At 32.0% G+C, this 25,257-nt stretch overlaps 4 protein-coding genes across 4 annotated transcripts; 1 reads left to right on the forward strand and 3 right to left on the reverse strand.

Moving 5' to 3' along the window:
* Window positions 1-4,097: 4,097 nt before the first annotated feature.
* On the forward strand, window positions 4,098-7,579 carry LOC133701943 (replication factor C subunit 3-like). Its single transcript, XM_062126141.1, has 11 exons — window positions 4,098-4,379; window positions 5,153-5,263; window positions 5,348-5,377; window positions 5,788-5,929; window positions 6,040-6,218; window positions 6,335-6,471; window positions 6,616-6,711; window positions 6,927-6,987; window positions 7,076-7,159; window positions 7,253-7,352; window positions 7,524-7,579. Exons 1-11 carry the CDS (start codon window positions 4,098-4,100, stop codon window positions 7,577-7,579), a joined length of 1,278 nt encoding a protein of 425 aa, XP_061982125.1.
* Window positions 7,580-8,771: 1,192 nt separating this feature from the next.
* LOC133700721 (RING-H2 finger protein ATL29) lies at window positions 8,772-9,762 on the reverse strand. The gene has a single exon (XM_062124360.1). It carries the CDS (start codon window positions 9,629-9,631, stop codon window positions 8,828-8,830), a length of 804 nt encoding a protein of 267 aa, XP_061980344.1. The 5' UTR covers window positions 9,632-9,762; the 3' UTR covers window positions 8,772-8,827.
* Window positions 9,763-12,659: 2,897 nt separating this feature from the next.
* Window positions 12,660-16,059, reverse strand: LOC133702143 (zinc finger CCCH domain-containing protein 12-like). Its single transcript, XM_062126383.1, has 2 exons — window positions 14,493-16,059; window positions 12,660-13,343 (listed from the first exon to the last, which is right to left on the reverse strand). Exons 1-2 carry the CDS (start codon window positions 15,343-15,345, stop codon window positions 13,063-13,065), a joined length of 1,134 nt encoding a protein of 377 aa, XP_061982367.1. The 5' UTR covers window positions 15,346-16,059; the 3' UTR covers window positions 12,660-13,062.
* Window positions 16,060-20,749: 4,690 nt separating this feature from the next.
* Window positions 20,750-23,590, reverse strand: LOC133700998 (cinnamoyl-CoA reductase-like SNL6). Its single transcript, XM_062124749.1, has 5 exons — window positions 23,372-23,590; window positions 23,083-23,237; window positions 21,663-21,854; window positions 21,197-21,531; window positions 20,750-21,081 (listed from the first exon to the last, which is right to left on the reverse strand). The coding sequence occupies exons 1-5, from the start codon at window positions 23,505-23,507 to the stop codon at window positions 20,982-20,984; spliced, it is 918 nt and encodes a 305-aa protein (XP_061980733.1). The 5' UTR covers window positions 23,508-23,590; the 3' UTR covers window positions 20,750-20,981.
* Between the last annotated feature and the right edge of the window lie 1,667 nt (window positions 23,591-25,257).

Consider the following 25,257-nt stretch of genomic DNA (forward strand, 5'->3'; position numbering starts at 1 on the left):
AAAGAAAAAAACCCAGGTAGAAAGCTAGGGAGGATGCCTAGATGAAATAAAGACTCGCCAAAAGAATACAATAATAAATAAAAAGACTAAAAACTAAATAAAAGGGATTTCACACTAAACTAAATTCAAATCAGACAAGCAAAGTGATGCAGGATAATAAAGTCTTGAAGAGACAAAAACAAGGTATAAAGAAAAGGAGCACAGGGAAGAAAAGCCTGCATGTTTTTCTTGATTCATCAAAACCAACAAATGAGTTTATTGCCCACTGAATAACATGTTCAAAGATTTAAATTACATCAAACCTTTTATAGATTGTTTATTTTTGTGGTTTCTCTGTTCTTTCAGGAATTATATTTTAATTCATCCTAAAAGTTACAATTTCATAACACTTTATATTATCATATTAATGCACCAGAAAAAAAAATCAAAAAAATATTAGACTCTATATAATATTGTTATTATATATCATCTAATGACTAAAAAATCTCCTCAATATCATCATGGTATTGTTTAGTGCCCTTGTTTGGGGCACTAATATAACTCTCAAAAGAGACATTGAATGTTATCTTCTTTAATAAGTCACCCGTTATCAGCAAGCACAAGTAAACAAGAGATAAATGGTTTTCACTTTCAATTCTTAAGCAAATAAGAGAGTTTGTACAATTATTCATATAACAAAAACCCATCAAATCAAGCCTTAAACAAATAAAGAAAATCTAATTAGTATGCTTTCTTCTTATCACAAGAAAACCATATCAAACCTAAAAGTCAACATTAAATTTTGAATCATCCAAACCCTAAGACTCAAAAACTTCCATTTTGTTTTCTAGGTGACATGCTTTATGCTTTGCTTATTGGAAAATTACTGGTATTGGTTAGTTCCAAACAAGAAGAGGGAGGGAAATATATTAAAAATAATATATTAGCATAAAACACCATATTAACATAAATCAAAGTTAAAGAAATTGAGAATGAAGAGAGAGAAATTATGATATGTTATTTGTAAAGATTTCTAATAAATTATATATGAGGTTAGTTTGATCTTTTATTCAAATTAAAAAATTGCTTTTACCTAGTATATAAACTGTAATTTCTGAAAGAATTGAGGCAAATCAAAAAAAATTAATGAGCAAACTATAAGAGGCTTGATGTAATTAACCTTAATATTAAATAAACTAAATAAAAAGTCCAATAAAATAGGCATGGATGTGATCAATCTCTCAACTAAAGAGTGATGAGTTTTGGTATCTTTCATCATCTTTAACTATATGCGTGTGTGAACTGTGTCTTAAGTTTGCTGTCCTCAACATATCTTTTAAGATGGAAAAACTTAACCCCTATCGAGCATAGTTTTAAATGTAGGGAAATATTCAGATCTACAACAAAAGATCTTAGATCAATTAGTGATGAAAGAGGTTCTTAAGAAAACTTGTTTTTACTTAATTATTTTTATTTTTTCTATTTAGTTTAGAAAATTAAATAATATGCTTAATAATTTTATTTTCCTACTTTGTTTAGGATTTTTATTGCTTTTCCTTTATTTTTTTAGTTTTCTAGTTTGTATAGATTGTTGGCTTTATTTAAGGAGTTATAAACCTTTTAAATAGACAGACTACTTGAAAAAACATATTCAGTAAAGTTTTTTGTATAGTGACCCTATTTGGTAAAATCTTGTGTTTGTTGTTTTTGCTATCTTTCTTATGTTTTATTTGTCTGCATCAGGCGATATCGAAGATCAATAATTTTCAATGACTAGTTGTTGTATGTTATTTAATAATCATGGCTGAAAGATATTGCAGGAATAGAACATGCTTATGTTGGAGAGGATGGAGAGTTTATTCCTAGGAAAAGAGAAGTTTTAATGTAAGAGTTTTTTAAGAAAAATTATTTTTATTTAATTATTATTTTTTATTATTTAGTTTAGAGAATTATATAATATGCTTAATAATTATTTTTTCTAGTTTGTTTAGTACTTTATTATTCTTCTATATTTTCAAGTTTTCTAGTTTAGAGAATTATATAATATGCTTAATAATTATAAAAGAGCTAAGGATAAAAATAAGAAATTAAAAGAAAACGGACATAAATTTTTTATTAGAGGGTTAAATTTAAAAGAAAAATAAATCCAATAAAAAAAGAATGAGGACCAAATTAAAAAGAATAACACACCATAAACTTGGATTGAAGGGTGAAATTGAAAACCAATAAAACTCGTTATATATATATTGGAAATAAAAGACTAAATTGAAAAGAGATAAAACTTTTACGAGAAGACCAAAGACAAAAAATTAAAGATTAAAAGAAAAGGGGCAAAGTAGAAATATCAAAAACAAAAAAGACCAATTTACAATTTATGGGGAGAGAGAGAGAGAAAAGAAAAGCACACCAGCAACAAACCACACACCTACTACCTACATGTGTTGTACGAGGAGGAAAATAATACAGCAACATATTCAATGACATAATGGAAGAACATGTTCTACAATTGAGAGGCGCCATAAGCGTTGATCGAAGTGCATGTACGTTTTCCATATGCAGGCACATGCATTACATGCTTTAAAAGTTTTTTAAATTCTAAAACTATTTAATTTGGATTAAAAGACAATACCATCGACAAAATAATAAATAATACAAAAACCAACTTTGAAGGTTAAAAATAATCATGACTAAAGATTTTTTTTTGTTTTTTTTTACTTTAAAGGCATTTAAGTAACCTAATTTTACACTTAAAATTGAAAAACCAAAACTACACTTAGATAGGTGTGCTAAATTGAAAGTTAAATATTAAAAAATATTATTTTAGCTTTTTTATGTTTATTTTGCACACTTCAAAGGAAGTGCTAAACAAAATGCTAAAATGTTTTTTCTCTTCCACAAATATTATTCCTACATATCTCTCAAAAGAGTCAAAATCAACAAAGTGGAGACACTAAAAAAATAAACCAATTAAATATAGTCATGTAAAAAAAAAATAACATCAAACTTATTAAGAAATAATAAAACACTTGTTTCTTCCACTCCAATATAAATGGCTCTTCAAATGGCTTTTTTTTATTTGAGTAGATATGGTAAAAAAAGCCATATTTATACTATTCAAAATGTTATTTTACCAATTTGGCTTTTCAAAATAGCATTTTGTATTGGAAATGCTCTTACACGCCAAATATATATATTTTTTTGTTTCTAAATGCATTTTAATATTTTTACTGTTTATAAAAATAAAAAAACTAAAAAGACTTTATTACCCCATCTAGCAAGCTAAATGTAATCGTTTCTTAAAGTTACAATGCACAGTGAAAGGAAGATGATGCTACAGTAAAGACAGTGTTTAGCCCCTCTTTACTTGTAGTATACTTGTTATCTTTAGTCCATTCTCTACAGCATCAAGAAAAATTAGTGAGACTTGAGCCCAAACTGCACAAAGTCAAGGTTTCTATAGAGGACGGACGGAGATGGTCACAAAGTTAAGTACAGAAAGCATGAACCTGGACAGTACAAGAAGCTACTGTGAACCTAGACAGACAACCCCTTTTTTTTGTATGGAATGAACCTAGACAGACAGTGAACATAGACAGTAATTAAGGAAAGATCCAATGAGCCTTTGTGCAAAACGATGCCAAGAACTAAAGAAACAGGCTCCTGGTCCTTGGTAAATCAGAAACTTTTCTTGACGTTTTCCATGCAACGAACTCAGTCACTGTTGATATTCTTAGAAAACAAAGTTGCTCATGTATAAATGCAAACTACAACGACCACGCTGTACCCAGAATTGTGCTTTACTTGTTGATCCTATATATACACATTCTATGAATTCAACCATGGCATCTTTACTTGTTTAGAATCGTGCTTGGTACTGTTGTCGATGCTTATTACTCTTCTCTAACTAATGCTCGAATCAATATTATTTAAATCTTCCCCCTTTTTTTATAGAAAAATTCCTTTCTAATTACAGTTTCCAAATTCTCAGCTGTTAAATTAATTCCGAAGTTGGAAAAAAAAACACAGCTAGCTATTGCTACTTTGACCCTTCAGCCATGGCATCGTTCTTCAACTTGTGTTTTCCTTGGTTAAAATCCAAAGAAAGTCGCAGCCAAGATATGTCCACGCAACCAGACAATTCTCTTGATCATCCTTCCGACACAAAAGATATTCAATGTATGAGAAAATCAGATGAGAACAGCAAGAGAATGAGGACAGCTAATTATGAGCCATTAATGGTAACAGCATGGGCAGCATCACGTAGAAGCACTCATTCGCCGGTTGCTAAAGGAGAGAGGCCTGAAGTAGGGCATACTTTCAGCTGGGCGGAGAAATATCAGCCCAAGGCTTTGAAGGACTTTATCTGTCACAGGGAGAAGGCTGAATCCATCCGGAGTACGGTATGCTTTTATATACATTTACATGAATTTATTTTATTTTATTTTGTGAGAAGTACACAAGGCCATTTTCAATTTAGGTTATTGGTCCGGTCCCTTGCAGTACGGAAGGGGGTTCTCACGAAAGAAATTTTGAATCGCTTGTATTGTTTTTTTCTTAAGGCTGTCACGGGTTGGGTGCAGCACTGTATTTCATGATTTTTTTTAATTGTTTTTTATATTTTTAAATTGAATAAGTGTGTTGATATTAAAAATAATTTTTAAAAATTAATTATTATTACACTCTCAAACACATCTATTTTTATATGCATAAAAAGAAAATTGAGGCAACTGTCACAAGCTGTTCTAGTGTCTTGTTTAGCAAAGAACTAATTTAACTCAAAAACTTAAATTTTAAGATGAACTTTTAAGATATTATTTATATTATTCTCTAACACACATTCTCAAGTGAAAATTATTTTGGTTTGAAATTTGTACATGTTTATATTATTTTATATTTAATTTTTATTAAATAAATAAGGATATTAAGATTCAAACTCGTAACTGATTAATTATTAAGGCTCTAATATCATATAAAAAATCAATTTAATTTAAAATTTTAAAATTTTAAAAAAAATTTAAAATATAATATATATTATTCACGGATAAAATATTTCAAAACTGTGATATTTTTTTTATAGGGAGTTAATATGTGGTTTTTGACGACAGTCGTCGACCAGCATTGTAAACGTACATAGTTTTTTTTACACTAAATGGGCTTTTTGGTGAATTCTTAGGTATGCCGTGGGCATTACAATCATTGTATATTTGAAGGACCTCCAGGGGTAGGAAAGAGAACGATGGCTCTAGCAATGCTTAGAGAGTGTGCTGGAATGGATATAACTGAGGTCCTTCAGTGATTTCCTTGTTCTTGTATTAATTTTCCCTTGGTGTTTACGGCCTTGTAATGGCTGCTTACCTTCTTTTTACAGACAAAGGAGGAAATCAGAGAATTCGATCTGGTATGCATCTTGGCTGTCTTTAATTCTAGTTTTGTCGTTTATGAGGTGCTATTTTCTGTTATCTGATTTTATTAATCCATGGTTTAAATGTGGTTGGTCGAGTTTTTTTTAATATCTATTAGTTTGTTTTTGTATTTTAAAAATATTTTTTTAAAAAAATAATTATTTTTTACTATAAATTAATTATTTTTTTATAGTTTTCAGATATTTTTTATATGCATTGTTGTTTTAAAAAATAAAAAAATATTATTTTGATATAATTTTAAATAAAAAATATTTTCAAAAAATAATTACTATAAATTTGCTGTGTCTTGGTTCCATCCATCTTCTAGCTTTAAGAATCTTCCCCTTCGTTTCTTCGAAAGGCACCCTCCTCAGCTACCCTGAATTTCGTATTTATGTTATCTCAGAGTGGAAGCGGGCCAATTTCTAACATTCCTGTCAAAATTGAAGTATCTTCACAGCTCATTCAGATTGATCTATCTGAAATAAGATGGCATGCTACAGAAGTAATTTTGGATCTACTCCAGGAAACATATATAAACGGCCAAGGTGTGGAAACATCCGCTCATTTCAATATAGATAATTGACGGCCTTGTCAATTGGTTATAGTTTTAATCTATAAAAAAGAAAAATGATATTAGCATTCATGTAAAAAACAGCAATTATTGTAAACGAGGCAGAGCGTCTCTCTAAGGATGCCCAACTCCGAATCAAAAGCTTCCTACAGACTTATAGAGGCCACTGCAAAGTCATCTTCTGCTGCTATGATATTTCCAGGCTCCACGATCTCAGTCCCCTCTGCATGGTTATTCCACTCCTTCCACCTTCAGATGAACTGGTAAATATTTGCTTCAGATTTCTTTGAGATAAAATCTCAATTCTTCAACATTTGATAGTTCCACTGCCTTTTCTCTTTTCAGTTCAGGACTGTGATTTGTTCCTTCTGTTCTTTAGATTGTTGAAGTACTGCATTTCATTGCTAAAAAACAAGACATTGAATTACCTGACCAGTTAGCCAACAACATAGCAGAGAAGTCCAAACGTTGCCTTCAGCAAGCCATTCGTTCATTTGAGGCCACCTGGCATTCGAAGTACGCAAGACTAAGTCCGCAATTACCTACATTTATCCTTAATCAACTAATTATAAACACAGCACGAGTCAACAAATGAATACATGCTTGCTCCTTTTGTTTTCTAACTCTGTCTAGCTTTGACAAATTTCCTGCGTGTTACAGTTATCCCTTTAAAGAAGAACAACTGGTTTTGACTGGCTGGGAAAAAGAAATTGCAGACATTGCTACAAGTATAATTGAAGAGCAAAGCTCTAAACGGTTAGGAGCTTTTGCAGTGATAGGATCATTTAAATCAAAGACTATAGTGACTAGAACTTTTGAGACATGAAGGGAATGTCGGTCCAAGTCAATTTGTCCAGTCGAACCTTTTGTTAATACTCATGAAGAAAAAATGTATTTGGAAGATGAGGATATAACTAAGGAAGCATACCTGGCTTCATGCTTTTACTCACTGATCTTTCTTCTGTATGCAGGTTGTTTCTTTTCAGACAAAAGCTTCAAATTCTGTTGCAGCACAATTTGTGTCCCCAATTTGTTTTTTTTGTAAGGCACTCTCATCAAGATGCGTTTGTTTTTTATTGGAAAATTATGAATTCAAGCAATTTTCTTGATTGTTTTGCAGACATTAGTGGAAGAACTAAAGAGGCATTTGGATGACCGAATTCAAAGGCAAATCGGAGTCTTTACCCAGACATACAACGATGATGTATGAATGACAGCCGAGTAATTGAGCTAATCTTTTTAGTATGGTGCATATCACTGATTTCACTGTCATTTATGTGCTATCTTCATGAAGCAGAATGAAGACCTCTGTATTGAAAGAAAGAAAATGAGAAACCAAGAAGAGTTATTTTGTGGGCAAATGAGAACAACGGTTGCCGGGTTTATGAGGATAGAAGGTAAGTAATTGAGAGCTTCATGGTTGCTGCGTATAATTCACACGTGATATGAGTGCAGGCCCCTCGCATTTCCTTCCAATATCACCCACAAGATCATCAAATTGGATGCTAATACCTTACATTTCCAATTATAAAATTGGCTTACTCTAACAAAGTACCTTTTCTTGTCAGAATTTGTAGCTAAGTTCATGAGCTTTTACAAGTACAACGGGATAAAACAAGGTTGAACGTGAGAAAGGTGAGACAGATAGTACCTGCCTATTCAGAAAGCCGGAACATTTAAAATGCTTCTTCAGAATTTCACTCCTGAGTCTGGTGTGTTTGAATCGTACAGCAGTACGAGGTCATGTCATCATGGAATAAGACCGCATTGAAACATTGCCAGTATTAACAAATAGGCACAACAAGACAATTCCTTTTGATTCTTCTTCTCAGCATTTTCTTCTCTTTTTCATCAAGAACATTAAGCCAGGAATTCCGTGAAATTTCCTTTTTCCCATGTTTGTAAATTTGAGCATGTCTCAACTACACAAAATCAAGCTACTTCGAATCACAGTGATAGTTGTAGTGTTCGCGAGGTAGCTAGGAATCATCCATCTCATCGCATCGGTTAGTCTGCCATACAAATCTGAAAGCCTTTTTGAAATTCTCGGTTTGATAATATGAATGGAATGCGCAATTGATTCAAACTATATGGAGGATTTTAAAAAACTCTGGCTTAGAAGTATGATCAGGGTTAGTCACCATAACAACAAAAATAAGGGGCTACCCTGGCTACCCCATTCTAATACCATTAATTGGGAATATGTTCCAATCACTTAATGATCTTCAGTGCAGTCTAAAACTTTGTTGTATAGTCTTTCAGCAACGAGGAAATTGCTTCTATAGGAGAAAGCATTCATAAAATCTCAGTTAAGAAGCTCTCAACCATCCATTTTTAAAAGTTTCAACCATGTCATATTGCATAAGAGGAAGTATCTAACCATATACAACAAGAGAGAAAGCTAGGTACTACCTCAATCCAAATTTAATTGGGAATCAATAAGCTCCTTTCTATGCATTGTTCCGAGGCCTCAACCAGACAGAAAATGGCAAGCCGATTTTGAATAGATTCTGTATAGTTTTTAAGACTTATCAAGAAATTTCAAATAAGGTAATCAAAATATAGTGTAAGAAAAGAGAAGAAAAGAAAAGAAAGATGAGCATAATAAAAGCGTTATTTTTTTTTGATGCCTTCATGGGATGAGAGGCGGAATTGGAATTATATAATAGAAAGGATCAGAACTCAAGATATAATTTATTATTAAAAAATTTATCTATTTAAAATAAAAATATGTTATATTATTTTATATTTAAATACTAAAAATACAAAAATTTAAAATATTTTGGAGGGCCGAGCCCCTACTCGCCTCCCCTGGTTCCACCCCTGCATGGGATCACCATGAGAACTCTCCATAGCCATCATTCATAAAGCTTTAGTAGTCCCCAAATGTAATACAACTTCCTGTTGCACAATGTCCCCTAGTAATTTTTACCTTCACATGTTCCATCAATCGCAAAGTATATCTATTCTCTTCTTCTCTAGTTGCAACTATCGAGTGCCCTGTCGAGTGTGACCTTGACAATCCCAACATTTTTTTATGCTCCTCGTTTTGTCTGTCCGCATCATGAGTCGATCCTACTTCGTCATTTCCTTCTCCACCTTCCTCGCCACTATCTTCTCTAATATGAATGCTAATGGCATGCTCTAGCAACGCATTTGTTACATTAGCATCATGCACATTAATGTCCGCTCTGTGGTCTCGTATCCGAGTTTTTTCCAATGTTTCCTTGGGCAAGTCAAGATCTCTACGACAAACCGGACAAGTCTTGTGAGCTTCAAGCCAAAGATCAATACATTCTTGGTGGAAAACATGGTAGCAAACCGTTAAAAGGCGCAGTAGATCATCATAAGAAAACTCTGCCAGGCAAATAGCACATTCAAGTACATATTGTTCACGTCGATAATCTTTGACGTTTGAATACGTAAATGTAGGAAAAAATTGTATTTGTGAAGAATCAAGTCCAGGATTTTCTTTCGAACTGGCCAGGTTTACAAGTCCACGTGAATTCTGCCTGAGATGCCAATTGTGCATGATGCCTTCCATAAAACATCTGTAAAAGCATATAGAGAAGAAACCTATAAAAAAGACCACAATAAGAATTACGGTTACAAGTAGGCTTATTAGAGGAGAGCCAATAGATAGAGTTGTTGAGGATGATGAAGAATTAGATGACATCGATTAGAAATTTAATTAGCCTAGATGGCTGGCCGGAGCTTGGAATTTTGCAAACCTCAGGTTTTTGCATGGATGAAGGGAAACTTAACCATAAGAAAACGAATCTAAAAGGTGGGGAAAAAAAGAAAGAAAGAAAGAAAAGAATATTTTTGTTTTGTTAGTTCAATGTGGTTGGGAACATTTAAGAAGGTGGCTTGATTTTGAATGGTGATGTGGAGAGATCAGTTTCCTGTCCTTGGTTGTGGAGAGATTGGTTTGTTGTCCTTGACACAGAATAGATCATGGCCACTGAGCGAGTCTTTGTGAGAAGGATGGGGAGTTTTGTCTGAAAAGTAGCGATTTTGGCTCAGCTAATTTCTCTCTTTCTATTGTGACAAAACAAGGACACTTTTCTTTTTTTAGGTCTTTTGTCCTATTTTCGTATGATCACCAAACTCAAAAAATCCCACTCAACCTGACCAGACTCGGATCATTTGTACCTATCACAGCGTGTTTGGCAGTGTGGTTGCGGGTGCTTTTCAAATAACTTTTCATGCCGAAATGCATGTCAATGATGTTTTTTTATTTTTTAAAAATCATTTTTGACATCAGCACATCAAAACGATCCAAAAAGTACAAACCGCACTCGCTTTTAGCAAAATAAAAAAATTTTCAAATTTTGACGAAATACAAGTACAAACGCAGTACCAAACGTTCCTGTGGATACACAAACAAGATTGGATCTGGAGTGATGTTATCGCCAAACTTGTGATTACTTTGCTTTTGTTGTTGGCACTTGGCAGTTTGGGGTTATGATGCAACAACACCATTTTGATTACAGTAAAATGATTAAAATATTCTAAAAAAATACTATAATAGAGTTTTTCAAACGTTTTAATTGCATAATAAAATGAATACGTTGCCCTTAAAACTAATATCCTAGGGTTTATTTATATTTTTATCATGGTTTTTTAGCTATTATTAATTTAAATAAAAGAAAATTTAGTCTTTTAACAAACATAAATATAATCACAAAATAAAAGTTGTTGGCACATACAATGTTTCCAGGTGGTTAAACACCACCTTCCACAATAACATTGAAAATGTTGCGTCATTCTTTTCTTGTTGGTCAGGCGTATGTGCATGAAGGAGCAGCGTTTGGGCTCTAGTTGACATTCTTTCTTTTTCTTCTTTTTTTCTCTCTCATCGCCTTATATTTTGTGTCGGCCCTTCAAAAAATTAAATGTGTTCTATCAGTTTGTGTTTGTATTGATTTTGGTTCTTTTTTTTTTATTGCTATTTCTATTGCTTTTAATGTTTTAAAAAAAAAATTTAATTTTATCCCTCGGTATTTTATTTCATATATTTTTTATATATAATTTGATCATCATTCATTTGATTGTTATTTGTTTTGTTTTTTTATCATTTTCTTGATTTTTTTTTCAATTTTATCTTTCAACATTTTATTTCATTTAATTTTTATACCATATTTAGTTCTTATTCTCTTGATTGTTATTTTTTCATCCTTTTCTTGATTTATTTTATTTCTCAATTTAATCCTTCATTATTTTCTTTCATTTAGTTTTTATATCATGTTTGGTCTCTATTATTTTGATTGTTATTTATTTATTTTTTTAATTTTGAATGATTAAAAATTATACTTCGTGATTTTTTCATGTTTGCTTTCTATAGGATAATCTTAGTCTTATGACCTGAATCATGGGTTTCAAAAATTAGCCATATTTTTAAATTGATTTTTTTTTATTAATTTTATCATTCAATATTAGATTACTAGACCTCGAGTTTCATAATTTTTTTTTAATTTTTTCTATAGAGTTATTTCAATCTCATGTCTCAAATTGTAAGTTAGTCGAATAAACTTAAATTTACTAGTGTTTGTTTTCAATGTTTTTTTAAACTAGTTTTTCTTTTTAATTTCTCTTTTCATCATATAGTTTGCTTAATAAAAGTTGAACTTCAATTTTATATATATATATTATTTTTAGTGTTATCTCATTCTTACATCACGAATTTAATATGCTAACTCAAGTCAGGTTTTTTTTGTTCTTTTTTGAATTAGTTCTTCAATATTTACTTTATTGGTAATTATGCTTAGGATTTCATTAATTATGTCAGCAAAATGGTCCAAATTATTATTATTATTATAACCATGTTCTCCTACAAATAATATTTTTTTTGGGGATTGTCTCATGATTTTCCTCATTAAACCATGATGAATCCTTACTTAAGGATTGGTATAGAAAAAAGCTTATTCAGAGACAAAATTAGCTGCCCAGTACGGGCAGCGGAAAAGCTTCCATTCTCCAACCACAAGGCATCTGCAATTCTGGGTACTTTCCACTGTGGGGGTGACTAAAAATAATGTCCTCACCCACATATCCAAACCAATTTTGATCAAAAAACCATACTCCAACAACAAATGCATCGCTAATGTCAACCATATGAATCTCCACCAAAAACAATGGCGAGACAATTACATACAAGATAAATTTTGCACAGCAAAGGTTGAGGGTAATGTCTCACAACATTGGTAGAATTCATGGTCTATGCATTTAAATATAATCTCAAAATCGACCCAACTAATTCAGTTTCAAATTTCTGTTTACCAAGCAATTACAACCTTGTAGAGCATAAAATATTGGGCACGTCCAAATACCTAATAGATCGTGACTCTCCTTTCTAGCACAGTGAGTTAAAAATCAAAACTGCTGCCCATGGTCAGATAAAAGTCGAGGCTCTCACCTTTATTTGAGCCCCATTGCAATCAGTTGAGGCAAACAGATGCTTAAGCAGCCAGGGGCAATAGAGAGCAGAGTTAGACTAGAGGAGAAGCAAATTAATACCTGATGAATTTCATTAGAGAAATCAATATATGAAACAAATACATAAAACAAATGATCCACAAAACAAAAACTAGCAGTGACATACCTCAGAATGTGCAAATTCATGACAGATGTTGATGGATCACTTGCTGACCTGCACATTCTAAGTAAAGCAACAATGATTTTGAGAGAGACTGAGAGAGAGCTAATTACTAAATTGGAAAATTTATCCAAAGTGGTACAACTACAAAGATAACAGTTCTCCTTGGATGTGAGACATCCAGTTATCATGCTTGATTACAAGGATCTACACTAGAAATGTAGTGAAAGCTTCAAATTTCCACCAGAAACTAAAATTCATGCATAAACGCTACAGGCCTGATATCTTCATGCCTTAAGAAAACAAACTCTGCACTTGGCCATTGAACAAGGTATCATCCAGAAACTTGAAGCCAGTAAGCATGGACCTCTTCAACCTAAGAGCTGAAGCTTCCCAAAATCTTCATGCCTTGAGAAAACAAACTCTGCACTTGGCCATTTAGCCTTCCTGCACAAGTCTTTGAACATTTTCAATTCTATCAGAATGCTACACAGAAAAGAATTCTGATTCTATTCAATGTCGTCGATCCAGTCACCATATATCCTACTGATTTTGTCTGGACCCTTCCATTTCTCATGAGTTCTTTGTCCTGGTCTCTGAATCAGAATAGATGATCTCTGTGATGAAACTCCTAGGTGATAAACATCTGAATGAGGCACTGAAGTAACTGATGCGACCGCAGTCTCTGGTGGAGTTTTTGAAGGCATTCCTCCCTGCTTTGATTCAACAGTGACAGAAGAAGAATCTTTATCTTCTGTATCCACAAGCCCCCCACCATATCGGTGCAACTCTGCAGCCAGACAATTCAAATCCTAAGTTAACATAAAAAATACTTCAATCACATCAAAGAAAAACAGAGAAAGAAAGGAGAGAAAAAAAAGGGCAGCTCTATCATCATGTTAGTAATCTGAAACCAACATTAATCTAATACATAGAGAACATCAACTAGCAATCCTCTTTAAACAAATAGCTCTATGAGTTTCATGTTATTATCCATCTAAAGAGAAATAAAAGGATAAAACCAGCAATCCTCACATAGTCATAAACATGACCACAAGACATCTAACATGCCTACAACAGAAAACATGTACATCTAAGGTGCTTACAAGAGAAGAATGGCATTTCAACTCTCATTTGATATGCAGAATCCTTCAACAGCTTGCATTAAAAAACCAACCTATAATTTGTTAAAGCAACACACATCAACCACAGCTTACCAGACCAGAAGTAATGGGGGAATGAAATCTAACTGCTTTTTCTAATACAAGGAAAGACAAAATTACATTTTACCTTAAATTTAATTGGGAAAAAAAGAAAGCTATCTTTTGATAGTTATTTAGAGGAAACAACAGCAACATAGCTCATTTTAAGCATTCATATTGGCACCAACTAATGTAACAAAACCCGAACAAGTCCCAGGTTAGCTGGAAAATCATCATACACCTTGTGTTATGAAGTAATTGCAGCTAATTACTTTCCAATAGAAGGTTCAAAACTGCCCTAAAAACAGAAGCATTTTCAGGTCATGAACACAGACAAATATCTATTTTATTCAGAAACTGAGACATGTGAACATCTTAAGCCATTAAACTAGAAATATAAGTCCTTCAATGAGTAGCTCAAGCCAGCTAATACTTCTATAAAGATAGGCATATCTATTATGTGTGACGCAGCCACATACCCAAAAAATATCCCAGAAACCACAATTCTTCTATTTGTCTACCATTAAAATCAATCAAACATGTTCAACTTTCTTAGTCTGGAGCGCTCTCAAATAACATATGCAACCAAACAACTGTTTCTAAATGATCAAAGTCACCATCTTTTACATTTATTCAGTCCCAAATAATCAACAGAAAATGTCTCCAGCTGATAATCCTAGCCCCTACCAAAAACTGAAATCATCAATGGTACAAAATTCACAATTCATAAGGCATACCTCCTACTCCATGAGCAAAATGGCACTTATTCCCAAATGGGCAATATCCAGTAAGTTCCCACTTGTTACAAATTCTAGTCTTCCAATTTGATGGCTTCACATTAACTGCATTGCTACCTGCATTTCCTCCTCCACCTCCACCTCCACCTCCACCTCCACCTCCACCTCCACCTCCACCTCCACCTCCACCTCCTGCTCCTGCTCCTGCTCCTGCTCCACTGCCTCCTCCATAACCTCCAGGCCCCAAACTTATTGCCACACTCTCCCTATTCTTTGACTGCTCATCGTGCAAAAACGTGCAATTATCTCCATAAGGACACCCTTCTTCCGTATAAAACTTCTTACAATGCCTCCCTTTATAAGACCTCTGTGTCTCCGCTCCAAATCCCACTACAGATGGGATTTGAAATTCCTCCCTGACATCCACGGCGTTCACTTTCTCTTCCTCATGGGCAGCCACTATGTCCTGCCAGTTTGGAGGGGGACGCCGAAGCTCCTCTATGCTGTGTGCAAAGTTGCAGTTTGTGATGTAAGGGCATGTGCCGGCACGGAACTTACAGCAAAGTTTGGTCTTGAAAAACATTTTCCCAATCGACTTCTTCGAATTCAATTCCTGGGAATTGTTTTTTGATTTCTTATTTGGCGGTTCGCTACCGGATCGTGTTGAGGATTGGTAGTTGGAATTGGAAGAAGCGTTGTCATTAAGGATATCAGAATTGTTCCAATCACGGTAATCATCTTCTGTAGCCCAAACAGAATTGGAATCAGAGGAATTTAGAATCCAACTCTCTGGATCTGATATTGGAATTACATGGACCACATTTCCACCAGAAAAATCCCTATTGCAATCCATTTTATTACTTCAAACCCACTAACCAAATAATATCAAAGTTTTAAACTTTGAAGATGAAACCCTAACTTGTAAACAAAGATGATAAAATCAGCACATAAAACATGAGACCCGTGAACTAAAATTGATTGGAAATCAAGCAAAGATATGAAATTAGCGAAATTTGAGAAACGGGTATTTGAATTAACACATCAAGGACCGAGTAACACGGAGCTTGAGCTAAAATAGCATCCAAAGCAGCAAGAACTGATATTAAAGGGTTTCCAATTACCTGATCAAAAGAGGAAGCACACTCAATTACCTAAATTTATGAAATGGGTTTTTAGTTAACACATCCAAGACTAGATTCAAACGGGTTTTCACTAAAATTTGCAGTGAAAATGAGATGGAGATGGAGATAAGAGTACAGCATCAGCAGCAGGTAAAACCTGAAAATTGAAGGATAAATTAAGTAACGGATTGGGTTTTGGATCCATGGCCTTGTGATATGGAGCAGAATCTGCAAACTATCAAATGAAAGATGGGTGTGAAAATAGAAATTGAGTGTCTAAAGTGGAAATATGACCAAATAAACATTTTGAAGAGGGATAATGAAGACTCGAAATTTAGAGAAGATCTCAATGCATGTTGCTTCGAATCTTAAGGACACCAAGTTTTCATTTTTTATCTATAACAAAAAAATAAAATTCATAACATTTGGCATTCTAACATTGCTCAAGAAAGGATTTTCTTTTCAATTTTTAGTATGTATATATAAAAGGAGCTTTACCAACACTTGTTAAAATGAAAGAGCAATCCTCAAATGTTTCCCTTCAATTATTGAGATAAATTTTGATTTTAAAAAACATTTATGCATCAATATTTTTAAAATAATTTAGACATATTAAATGGGTTTTTGTTGTTAGTCCTTGACATAAAATGTTAGGTTTTCTACAAGATAATGTCCATTGTTATACAATTTGACTGATAATTGAACAGGGATAGAAATATTTAAATAAAAATTCTTCAATTTAAAAAAAAAATATACAAAAAATTGATATCAGAATCAAAATTGATACTATCTATAGAAATGGTGGGTCGTTTCTTAAATTTTCCCAAACCCATAAAAATCATATACAAGTGACGTGGCTGCACAATGGAGTGTTAGATTTGAACCAATGCAGATAGTGTGCCATTTAAAGTAAAGAATGAGATCAATATGATTAAAGTTAAATTAATTTAATTATTATTTTACTATTAAAAGAACTCTAAAAAATATGAATATTTCAGTATGGTAATCCATAATTGAAATACTCGTTTTGCTCTTCAAAAACAAAACCTTAAAACTATCTATTAGAAGTAGTATTATAATGTCACAATGATCCATTTCAAATGGAACAATTAAATCTTTTTACTTTTATATTGCACAATAAAATCACTATTATACACTTAAATTCAAAAATTCTTAAAGCTGGAGTACAAATACATTTTTGTATTATCCATTTTTAAGCAAGTAAAATGACTTAAATGTCTTTTAAAATAGAATTTTCTTTAACTTACATCCAGGGATATTTTTGTATTTTTCATTTAGGTTTTTTGTTATTATTATAGTGGTAAAGGGGTGATTTAGTAATTTTATAAATATAAATATTATTAAAAAAAATAATTGACGCATGTGTTACACGCACCAACACATAGTTGGTGGTTGTGTTGTTTTGGCGACACAAACAGCGTCATCCGATGGTCAAACATCATCTTCAAGGGTGATGATCGAATCTTTTCGGCAACCCCTCTATTCTTGGGCGGCACGTGAGGTGATCGAAACTCTGGTTTGACAACGGTAGTGTTTTTTTTCTCTCTCTCTCCTCTTGGATTTTCATGTGGTTTATATTTTTTTGATTATCATTTGTTTTGTTTGAATTAATTTTTATGATTTCATCCTCTAAATTTTTTCTATCAAATTTAATTCTTATTCTTTTGATTATTATTTTTATTATTTTAGCAAATTTTTTAAATTAATATTTTTTTCATTTCATCTTTTGATATTGAATTGGTTAGGAACTTAGCTTATTAACTGGGCATAGGTATATAATTTTAGAGGTTATGATATGGAAGATTAACCTTAGTTTAGTCAAGTTTGTTAGAGGTTTTTTAAAAAAAATTCATGTTTTTTCAGTTTAATCTTTGAGCATTTATATAATAGTTATTTGGCTCCATTAAATTTTTCTTATTTGCTTTTTGATTTTGAAAATGACCATTTTAATTGAGACCCTTTTTTAATTTTTATTTTTTTAATCAATACCTCTCTCTGATTCTTTATTTTATTTATTTAGCTTTTTTTAGATAGCAATTTTTTTTAATTATCTTGAATGTATTTAATCTTTGAAGAGATTATTCTAATTCATCTATAATTTTTTTCTATTTTATATAAATAAGCTTTATTTAAAAAATAAAAAAACAATTATTTTGAAAAAATATTTTTTAAAATTTTGTGGATAATATTTATAATATATGTAACCTTACATAATATTTTTTTCCCTTTGATTTTATTTAATCAATTTCATGTTTTTGTCTATTTCTATTATTATTTGATTAAGTAAAAAATTAATTTTGATAACAAAGCTATTAAACAAAATGAGTAAATGACTCGTGTCAGTTAAATATCTTAATTTATATTTGTCTCATAATTTTTTCAGTTTTATCTTTAATTATCGTTAATTTTTTTTTTCTATTTAGTAACACAATTAGTTCTCAATTTATTTAATCAGACTCATCCATAAGCATTTTGATTTACACTTGGAATATTTTTATATAAAAAACGCATCGAAAAAGCTTGTATATTTAATTTTTTTTGTTAGAAAAAAAATCTGACCCACGATGGAGCATGGATCAATTAATTAGTAAGAAAATCTAAAAGTTGTGGGGAATTCACTGTGCAAAATACACTTTGGATCTCATCATAAAAAATTATGGGCTAATTCCAATAGTAGAAGGAAAAAAATCATCATTGACACCAAGTTCAACAACTAAAATGGTTGATTATGATATCGACGAGTTCTATTTGGTGAGGATATTTTCTATTTTAATGTCTTTCCACCTTAAAACTGCTCTAAGAACAAAATCTAAGCATATGAAAATTTTGGTTTCTGGGTTTTATGCCAGTTTTTTTGTTATTTAAGATCGTTTATTGGTTTATCAATGTGTTTAGAGTCTTTTCTAGTTATTTTAGGCAAAAATAGATTGAAAATAAGTTTCTAGTGCAAAAAACTATGTATCTCAATTTTTTTTAGCATCTCAATGCCCAAAATCTAGGAAAAAGTAGACAATGCATTATATAGATTTTTTTTAAAAAAAAAACTTGGGGCAGACAACGTGTCGTCTATCTTATTAGAACTTAAAAAAAACAAAGGGCCGCATGTACAATCCCTTTTCAAATGGGACAAGCGCTCTACTTTGATTTGTCATGCCCAACAATGTCTAGCCTATTTCTCTCTCTCTCTTATTTCTATTTTTTTTAATTGATGTTTTTTTAATATTTTTTATTTATATTTAAATTAATACATGTTCTCTCTTATTTATTTATTTTTATTTAGCCTTTTATAAATAATGATTGTTTTTAATTATTTTGTACACGTTTAATTTTTGAATAAATTATTCTAATTCATGTTTAATTTTTGAAGAGATTATTCTAATTCATCTATGATTTTTTTTGTTTAATATGAATGAGTTTTATTTTTAAAAATAAAAAAATTTATTTTTGGATAGCATTTCTAATAAGTGCAATATTGTGAAATATTTTTATTTTTTAATTTTATTTAATTAATTTTTGGATTAAAAATTTATAAATTAATCTGAGTTGATCTAGATTAATTTAAAAAGATGTTATCTTAATATATGAAAAGAAAATGTTAAAATAACGCTATCTTAAAAAAAATTCTAGGAATGAACTTAATTTTTAATCGTGTGTTATTAAATCAATTCTCTTCTAATTTAATTTAAAAATATAAATTAAATGGTCTCCAAGTAGCCATCTAAGCTGAGTTTGGCGGCATTGACAGAAAACAAATTCCCACGGTAATGTGCAGACAGGGAACTGTTCTTATATATTTTGACGCGTCCGCGTCAAAATTAGTAGATTTTCTCTGAAAAACAAAAAATGTTGCAAAAAAAGGCCAAGTCAAAAACGGAGAACAAAAGGAGTTTTGGTTCAATGGATACCTTTCTTACCTTTATTTCAAACCGTCCATTTTTCTTTGTATTTGTTCTGATGGTTTTTTTTTATTTTAATTAAATAAAGGACATAGAACAAAAGATTTATCTCTTCGTGAAAAAAAAGAGGGAATGAGAAATTTTACTAAAAAAATCATTTTGTTTTGGCAGGATTTTAATTATTATTGTTTTCATAAAAAATAATTGTCATGTAATTAAATAAAATAAAATTTAAAAAGCTCTCCGCAACACAATATTTAAATATGTTACTCTATATCTATTTTTTAATTTCCTAACTTGTTTTTTAGTTATATTAACAATTTTTTTAATTTAATCCTCCTCATGTTTTATTAAATAGATAATATTTTTAATTCACAATAATTTTTTTTTACTGCTATAAAATATGTTGATAATGACTCCACTTTTTTACATTAAAGAAATTGATCCGATATGCGGTGAAGCATTGGACACTGGACTAGTTTGGACCTAAAGCTAGACGAGCATGAACTTCACTTCGTAGTAATAATGGAGATAAGTAATCTAGGGAGCCCTTGGTGCTCCTTTTTATCTTTTGGTGTGTTTATTTTTGTCGTTCAAGTTTCTTTCCATTTGAAAAGATATACTTGATTTTTTATGTGTTTTTTTTTTATGGTTTTGATATGTTAATGTAAATATATATAATATAATTTTAATTAAAAAATATTTTTATAAAAATATTATATATGGCATTAACAAATACACAAATATCAAAAAAAGATGGCTTAGAAGTGAGGATTAATAAATAAATAAAATTACGAGGACCAACCGAGTGAACGCGATCGTAAGTTTCTCATCCCATTTCTTTTTTCTTGAAAATTCTAAAATTTTGCTCCTGTGTTCTTTTTATTCGATATTTCTGGGTTTTAGTACGGTTTTTTAAGGGTGAATATATATATATATATATATATATATATATATATATATATATATATATATATATAAAATGAAAGGTTCGAAATCTCTTAAGAAATCTTCAACGGACAGGTTAGATGCATGTGTTTAGTGCTCTGCAGAGTCCTTGCTCTGTTTTCTGTACAGTCCATCCTTATGTGATGCCAATATTGAGCCCTTACTTTCACAGAAATCGTCAGTTCGAACAGTTGAAATATTTACAGCATATATGTTGAGGACAAAGGGTGTTTTTCTCATCAAGTCCAGAGCAAAGCACGCAGAGATGAAATGCAGAAATCAAATCCATTGCCTTTTATTAACAGCTTGATGATGTACATCTTCTTCTTATCACAGTTGATTTTTACCCGCTCCTCCTAGCCATGATCACGTGACTTAAGAATGCATGGTACAGTTACATGACCATGAAGCAAACACGTCAGTACAACATTTAATACTTCTGCAAGTGTGATGATCAGCTAGCGTGCCTCTATCACCAATCAACAATTTCAGACAGGTTTCCATCAATTCTCTAGCTGGGGTCTACTCTCAAAATCAACCGTCAATTTGTTCAATTTCTTGCTGCTTATCCTTTGCTGTATAATTCTCAAATCTTGGTCAAAGCTGTGGTTGAATAATGAAAGAGGAAATTTATTTCATTAGCGCAGTTAAAAAATGTTATAATCAATGATTTTGAACATCAGTCAGTTATTATGTCACCCAGTAATGAAGTACTAACCTTTGAGGGTGTGAAGGTGCGGAAGGAGTTAACATAGAAGCAAGCTTAACAGCATCTTCATGCCGATTAACAACATGATTGAAGCACAGATAGCGCCCATATGATGACACATCTTCATAGATGCAAACGTGGGCATCCACCAAGAAGTTCAAGCCAACAGTCACAAAAACCCCATCTTCATACATTTCTGCTGCTCCTTTCAAATATGGGTTTTTGATGGAAAGATCAGGACTCATCACCAACCCTGCGTTAACAGATACCATATTCACTCCCCTGTCCATTGCCACTGCCCACGCTGTCTTCTCTGCTAGAGTTTTTGACAGAGCATGCCACAACTGCCCAGAAACTCATTTCAGTATATAACAATGTTGATTCATTGGAGGAGATCTTAAATTCAATACATAATTGCACGTAATTAACACTAGAATTGAAGTTCATATAATAAGTAAATAAAAGAAGCTGGTACCTTGAATTTACGACAGAAATTGATGTCACTCCAGTGTCTCTCATCAAAGTCCGCTGTTATGGACTTGCGATCATCTCTCCAAATAACAGCAGTTGCTGAGGACGTGAATACGACCTTGTCAATTGTTTCAGTTTGTGCGCACGCTTCTAGCACATTGTGAGCTGCTCTGACCTCCACTTCTGTCATGAATTCCTGCACGGAACCAACGGCCCTTCATTTGTCAAGAGGACAGAAATTTGAACGCTTATTTGCTGCCCATTAACCCGAGATTTAGACAACAATCGGTCGACACCCGTCTCTCTCAAAGGTTTAAAGCATATTAAAACAGATATGGCCTCTTGTTAGTATAAGTGGTCGATTGTAATAACGAAGACTTTTCCTTGGCTAATAATAGAGGAGACCCTTAACCGTGATGAGCCCAATTAGCCTAGAAGTCAAGCAATTAATCAAAGCCATTTAACAACTCTTACGAACTTGACGAATTGAACATATTAAAACTAATTACTGGTTAACATGTTGTGTGTACAAGAATAATTAAGCAGGCCGCCGGTCCCTTTCAAAGGTTTTCAAAAGGCTGGAGAGCCGTGATATTAATAATTTTATAGGTTATGAGGTTGTTTTTTTTTTGTTTTAAAAATATTTTTGAAAAGATATAAAAAAATTTATTTTTTAATATATTGATATTAAAATAAATTTGAAAAAGTAAAATAAAAAAATTATTTTAATATATTTTCAAACAAAAAATATTTTAAAAAATAATTCCTATCAAAAGTCAAAATGTACAAAACTTATTAGTGTGTGAATTAGTTATATATGGATAAAAAGTTAGCCTAACTTCCAATTATAATTAATACACGTCTTTTTTTCGGTGAGCTGTGATGGTAATGCAACCCATGGAAATTAAAGTTTAAATTGACATGCAATTATGCACCTACATTATTAATTACTTTTAGTAAACGAAGGGCATAACATCAAAGCACATGAATTTAAATCCCTTTTATTAATTAATTTAAACTTCAGAGCTTGTTGATAACTTTGCAATTTGCTGGCATTCTCTCAATCATTAAATATATTAAGAGTTATACTCGGTTTGTTTAGCATAAATTCTAGATCTGTTATAAAAATTATTTATAGATTTCTTTTATTATTGGACTAATGATTTAGCTGTTATTAACCATTCTAATATATATATATATATATATATATATATATATATATATATATATATATATATATATAGAGAGAGAGAGAGAGAGAAATATATTGAAAAGGGTGAATTCGCGGTGCTTGTATTCACCAGGCAGCGCGCGGTAGCTTGTGCTGCTTTTTCTTGATCTACTCTAAGGTGTCGGCCGGAGATCTCATATGCTAAGTGCGGTTGAATGTACTTTTAGATCATGAAAAGGAAAGATCAACTTACATCATAGGAGGATTGATCCTGTGGAGGCTCAAAGTTGTAGAACACACCACAACAGCCTCTTAATGCATCAATTATGCTCTTATAGTCAAAAGGATCTGCATACAGAACCTTCAGCTTCTTCTTATCACAAGATAGGCCGCCGAATTGCAACTCACCTGATTCAAATCATCCAAGACAATTATGAATTGGCCCATGCATGCAAAAACAACGACAGAAAGAAAGACGTCCGGCCAAGTAGTTAGTAAAAGATCAACAAATAAATAAAAAGAAGAGAGAGATTGAGCATTACAGTCATGGTTTTGAACCGCAGCATGAACAGTGTAGCCTCTTTGGAGGAGCCTTTCAACCAAGCTAAACCCAAGGCTGCCTGAAGCGTCCATCACACAAACTGTGTTTGTGATGTGATGGAAAGAAGCCGGTGCCATTTGAGAGGGAAGAGAGGAGACACTCTTTTATTTAACTCGAAGAGTAGTGTGTTTTGTATGGTAGGGAGAGTTGTTTAGATGGGTGACTTCGGGGGGGTGTGTATATATTGAATAAGGGAGGAGAAAACGACAACAAGTTTCGAGGAATTGGGAATTTTTTTCCCCTAAAATTTTTGGGTAGAGGGAGTTAGACTGGTGTGTGTGTGTGTGTGTGTGTGTGTGTGTGTGTGTGTGTGTGTGTGTGTGTGTGTGTGTTATTTTTTTATATTGAGATTAATATTTATTTATTTTTAAAATGTTATTTTAAAATAAATAAATATGATCTTTATTATAATTGTGAAAACGGTAGTATTTATTTATTTTTTAAATTTAATATTTAAAATTACTCTTAATAAAATTATCTCTACTATTTTTTAAAAAAAGAAAGTTGCCGGTGATAGTATAAACCAGGCAACTTGAGGCTTGCAGATAGCATTAACTCTTTATTTTCTTATAAAAAAAAAATATTGTGCTAATTTGAAAAAGAAAAAAAAATGTGGCCAGCATTCAAAGAGCGTGGCTGTAGGTGGTTGTGGTAGGAAAAAAATGTGGCCAGCATTCAAAGAGCGATGTGTGTGGCCAGTTAATCACAGGAGGAGGAGGTGCGGGAGAATTGATGAAATGGAAACATGAAGGATTTGGGCAAATGATGGTCAACGATGGGAGTGAGCAAGCATATTTCTACACGGAGCAACTATATGTTGGCAGACAGACTGATATCATTCATTTCTCTCAATGCCTTGCCTGCCCATGATCGTATAATATATAGGATGGCAGAGGCAAATCTTTTAACTTAATTCTTGCTCCGAATCTATCTACATTTCCGTGTGTTATAAAGGCTTTGACTTCGAACTTTTGTTTTATCAATAAAAAAAATATTTGGTTGCGTGTTTTTAAAAAAGTTTTTTAAATAATATGATTTGGGATATTTACTTGATTGAGAAAAAAAATGATATATAAATTAGTGTTTTTAAACCCGGTTTGGTGGCGGACCCGATCCAAGACCCGGATCATCGGGTTTTGACCGGGTCACCCAGGTCAACCCCATTTTTTATAAATCAAAACAACATTGTTTTGATAAAGAAAAATAGTCAACAGGTTTTGCCGGGTCGGCCGAGTTTTAAACTACCCCTATTTTTCATAAACTCGGCCCAGTTCCAGCTTCGGATCAGCCTAGTTCTGGGTCGACCCGTCGGGCCGAGTTTTAAAACTATAATATAAAGCAGCTTAAAAAAATTAAAACATGAAACTTGCCAAAAAAAAGAAGGAAAGTTAGGAAAAAAACAAACAATGAAGTTATTCAATCAAAAATGGAGGAAAAAAAATTGACATGAATCAACCTGATCAAGTATGGAAGATATACAAGCCAATAGAAATATAAAAAAAAAAACCGAAGTTGAATCCCAAATATTTTCATGTCGAATGATAAAATTGAAAAGATAATCAATTTAAAAAGTAATCAAAAAACACTAAGCAAACCAATTTTTATTATATGGATAATGTAAATAAGATAATCAAATATAATGCAAACTAGAAAACATCGCGGAACTCAATTTCAAAATAACTTGATATTAAAGGACAAAACACAAAAAATATTAAATTTAAAAAGAGCAATCATAGAAAAAAAATCGAGCTAACCCGTTAAACCCGCAGTCCAAGCGATGGGACCAGAATAGACAAATAAAAAAGAAATCAGAGAAAATCATGAAGC

This window comes from Populus nigra, chromosome 8 (genome assembly GCF_951802175.1).
Source record: "Populus nigra chromosome 8, ddPopNigr1.1, whole genome shotgun sequence".
NCBI lineage: Eukaryota > Viridiplantae > Streptophyta > Magnoliopsida > Malpighiales > Salicaceae > Populus > Populus nigra.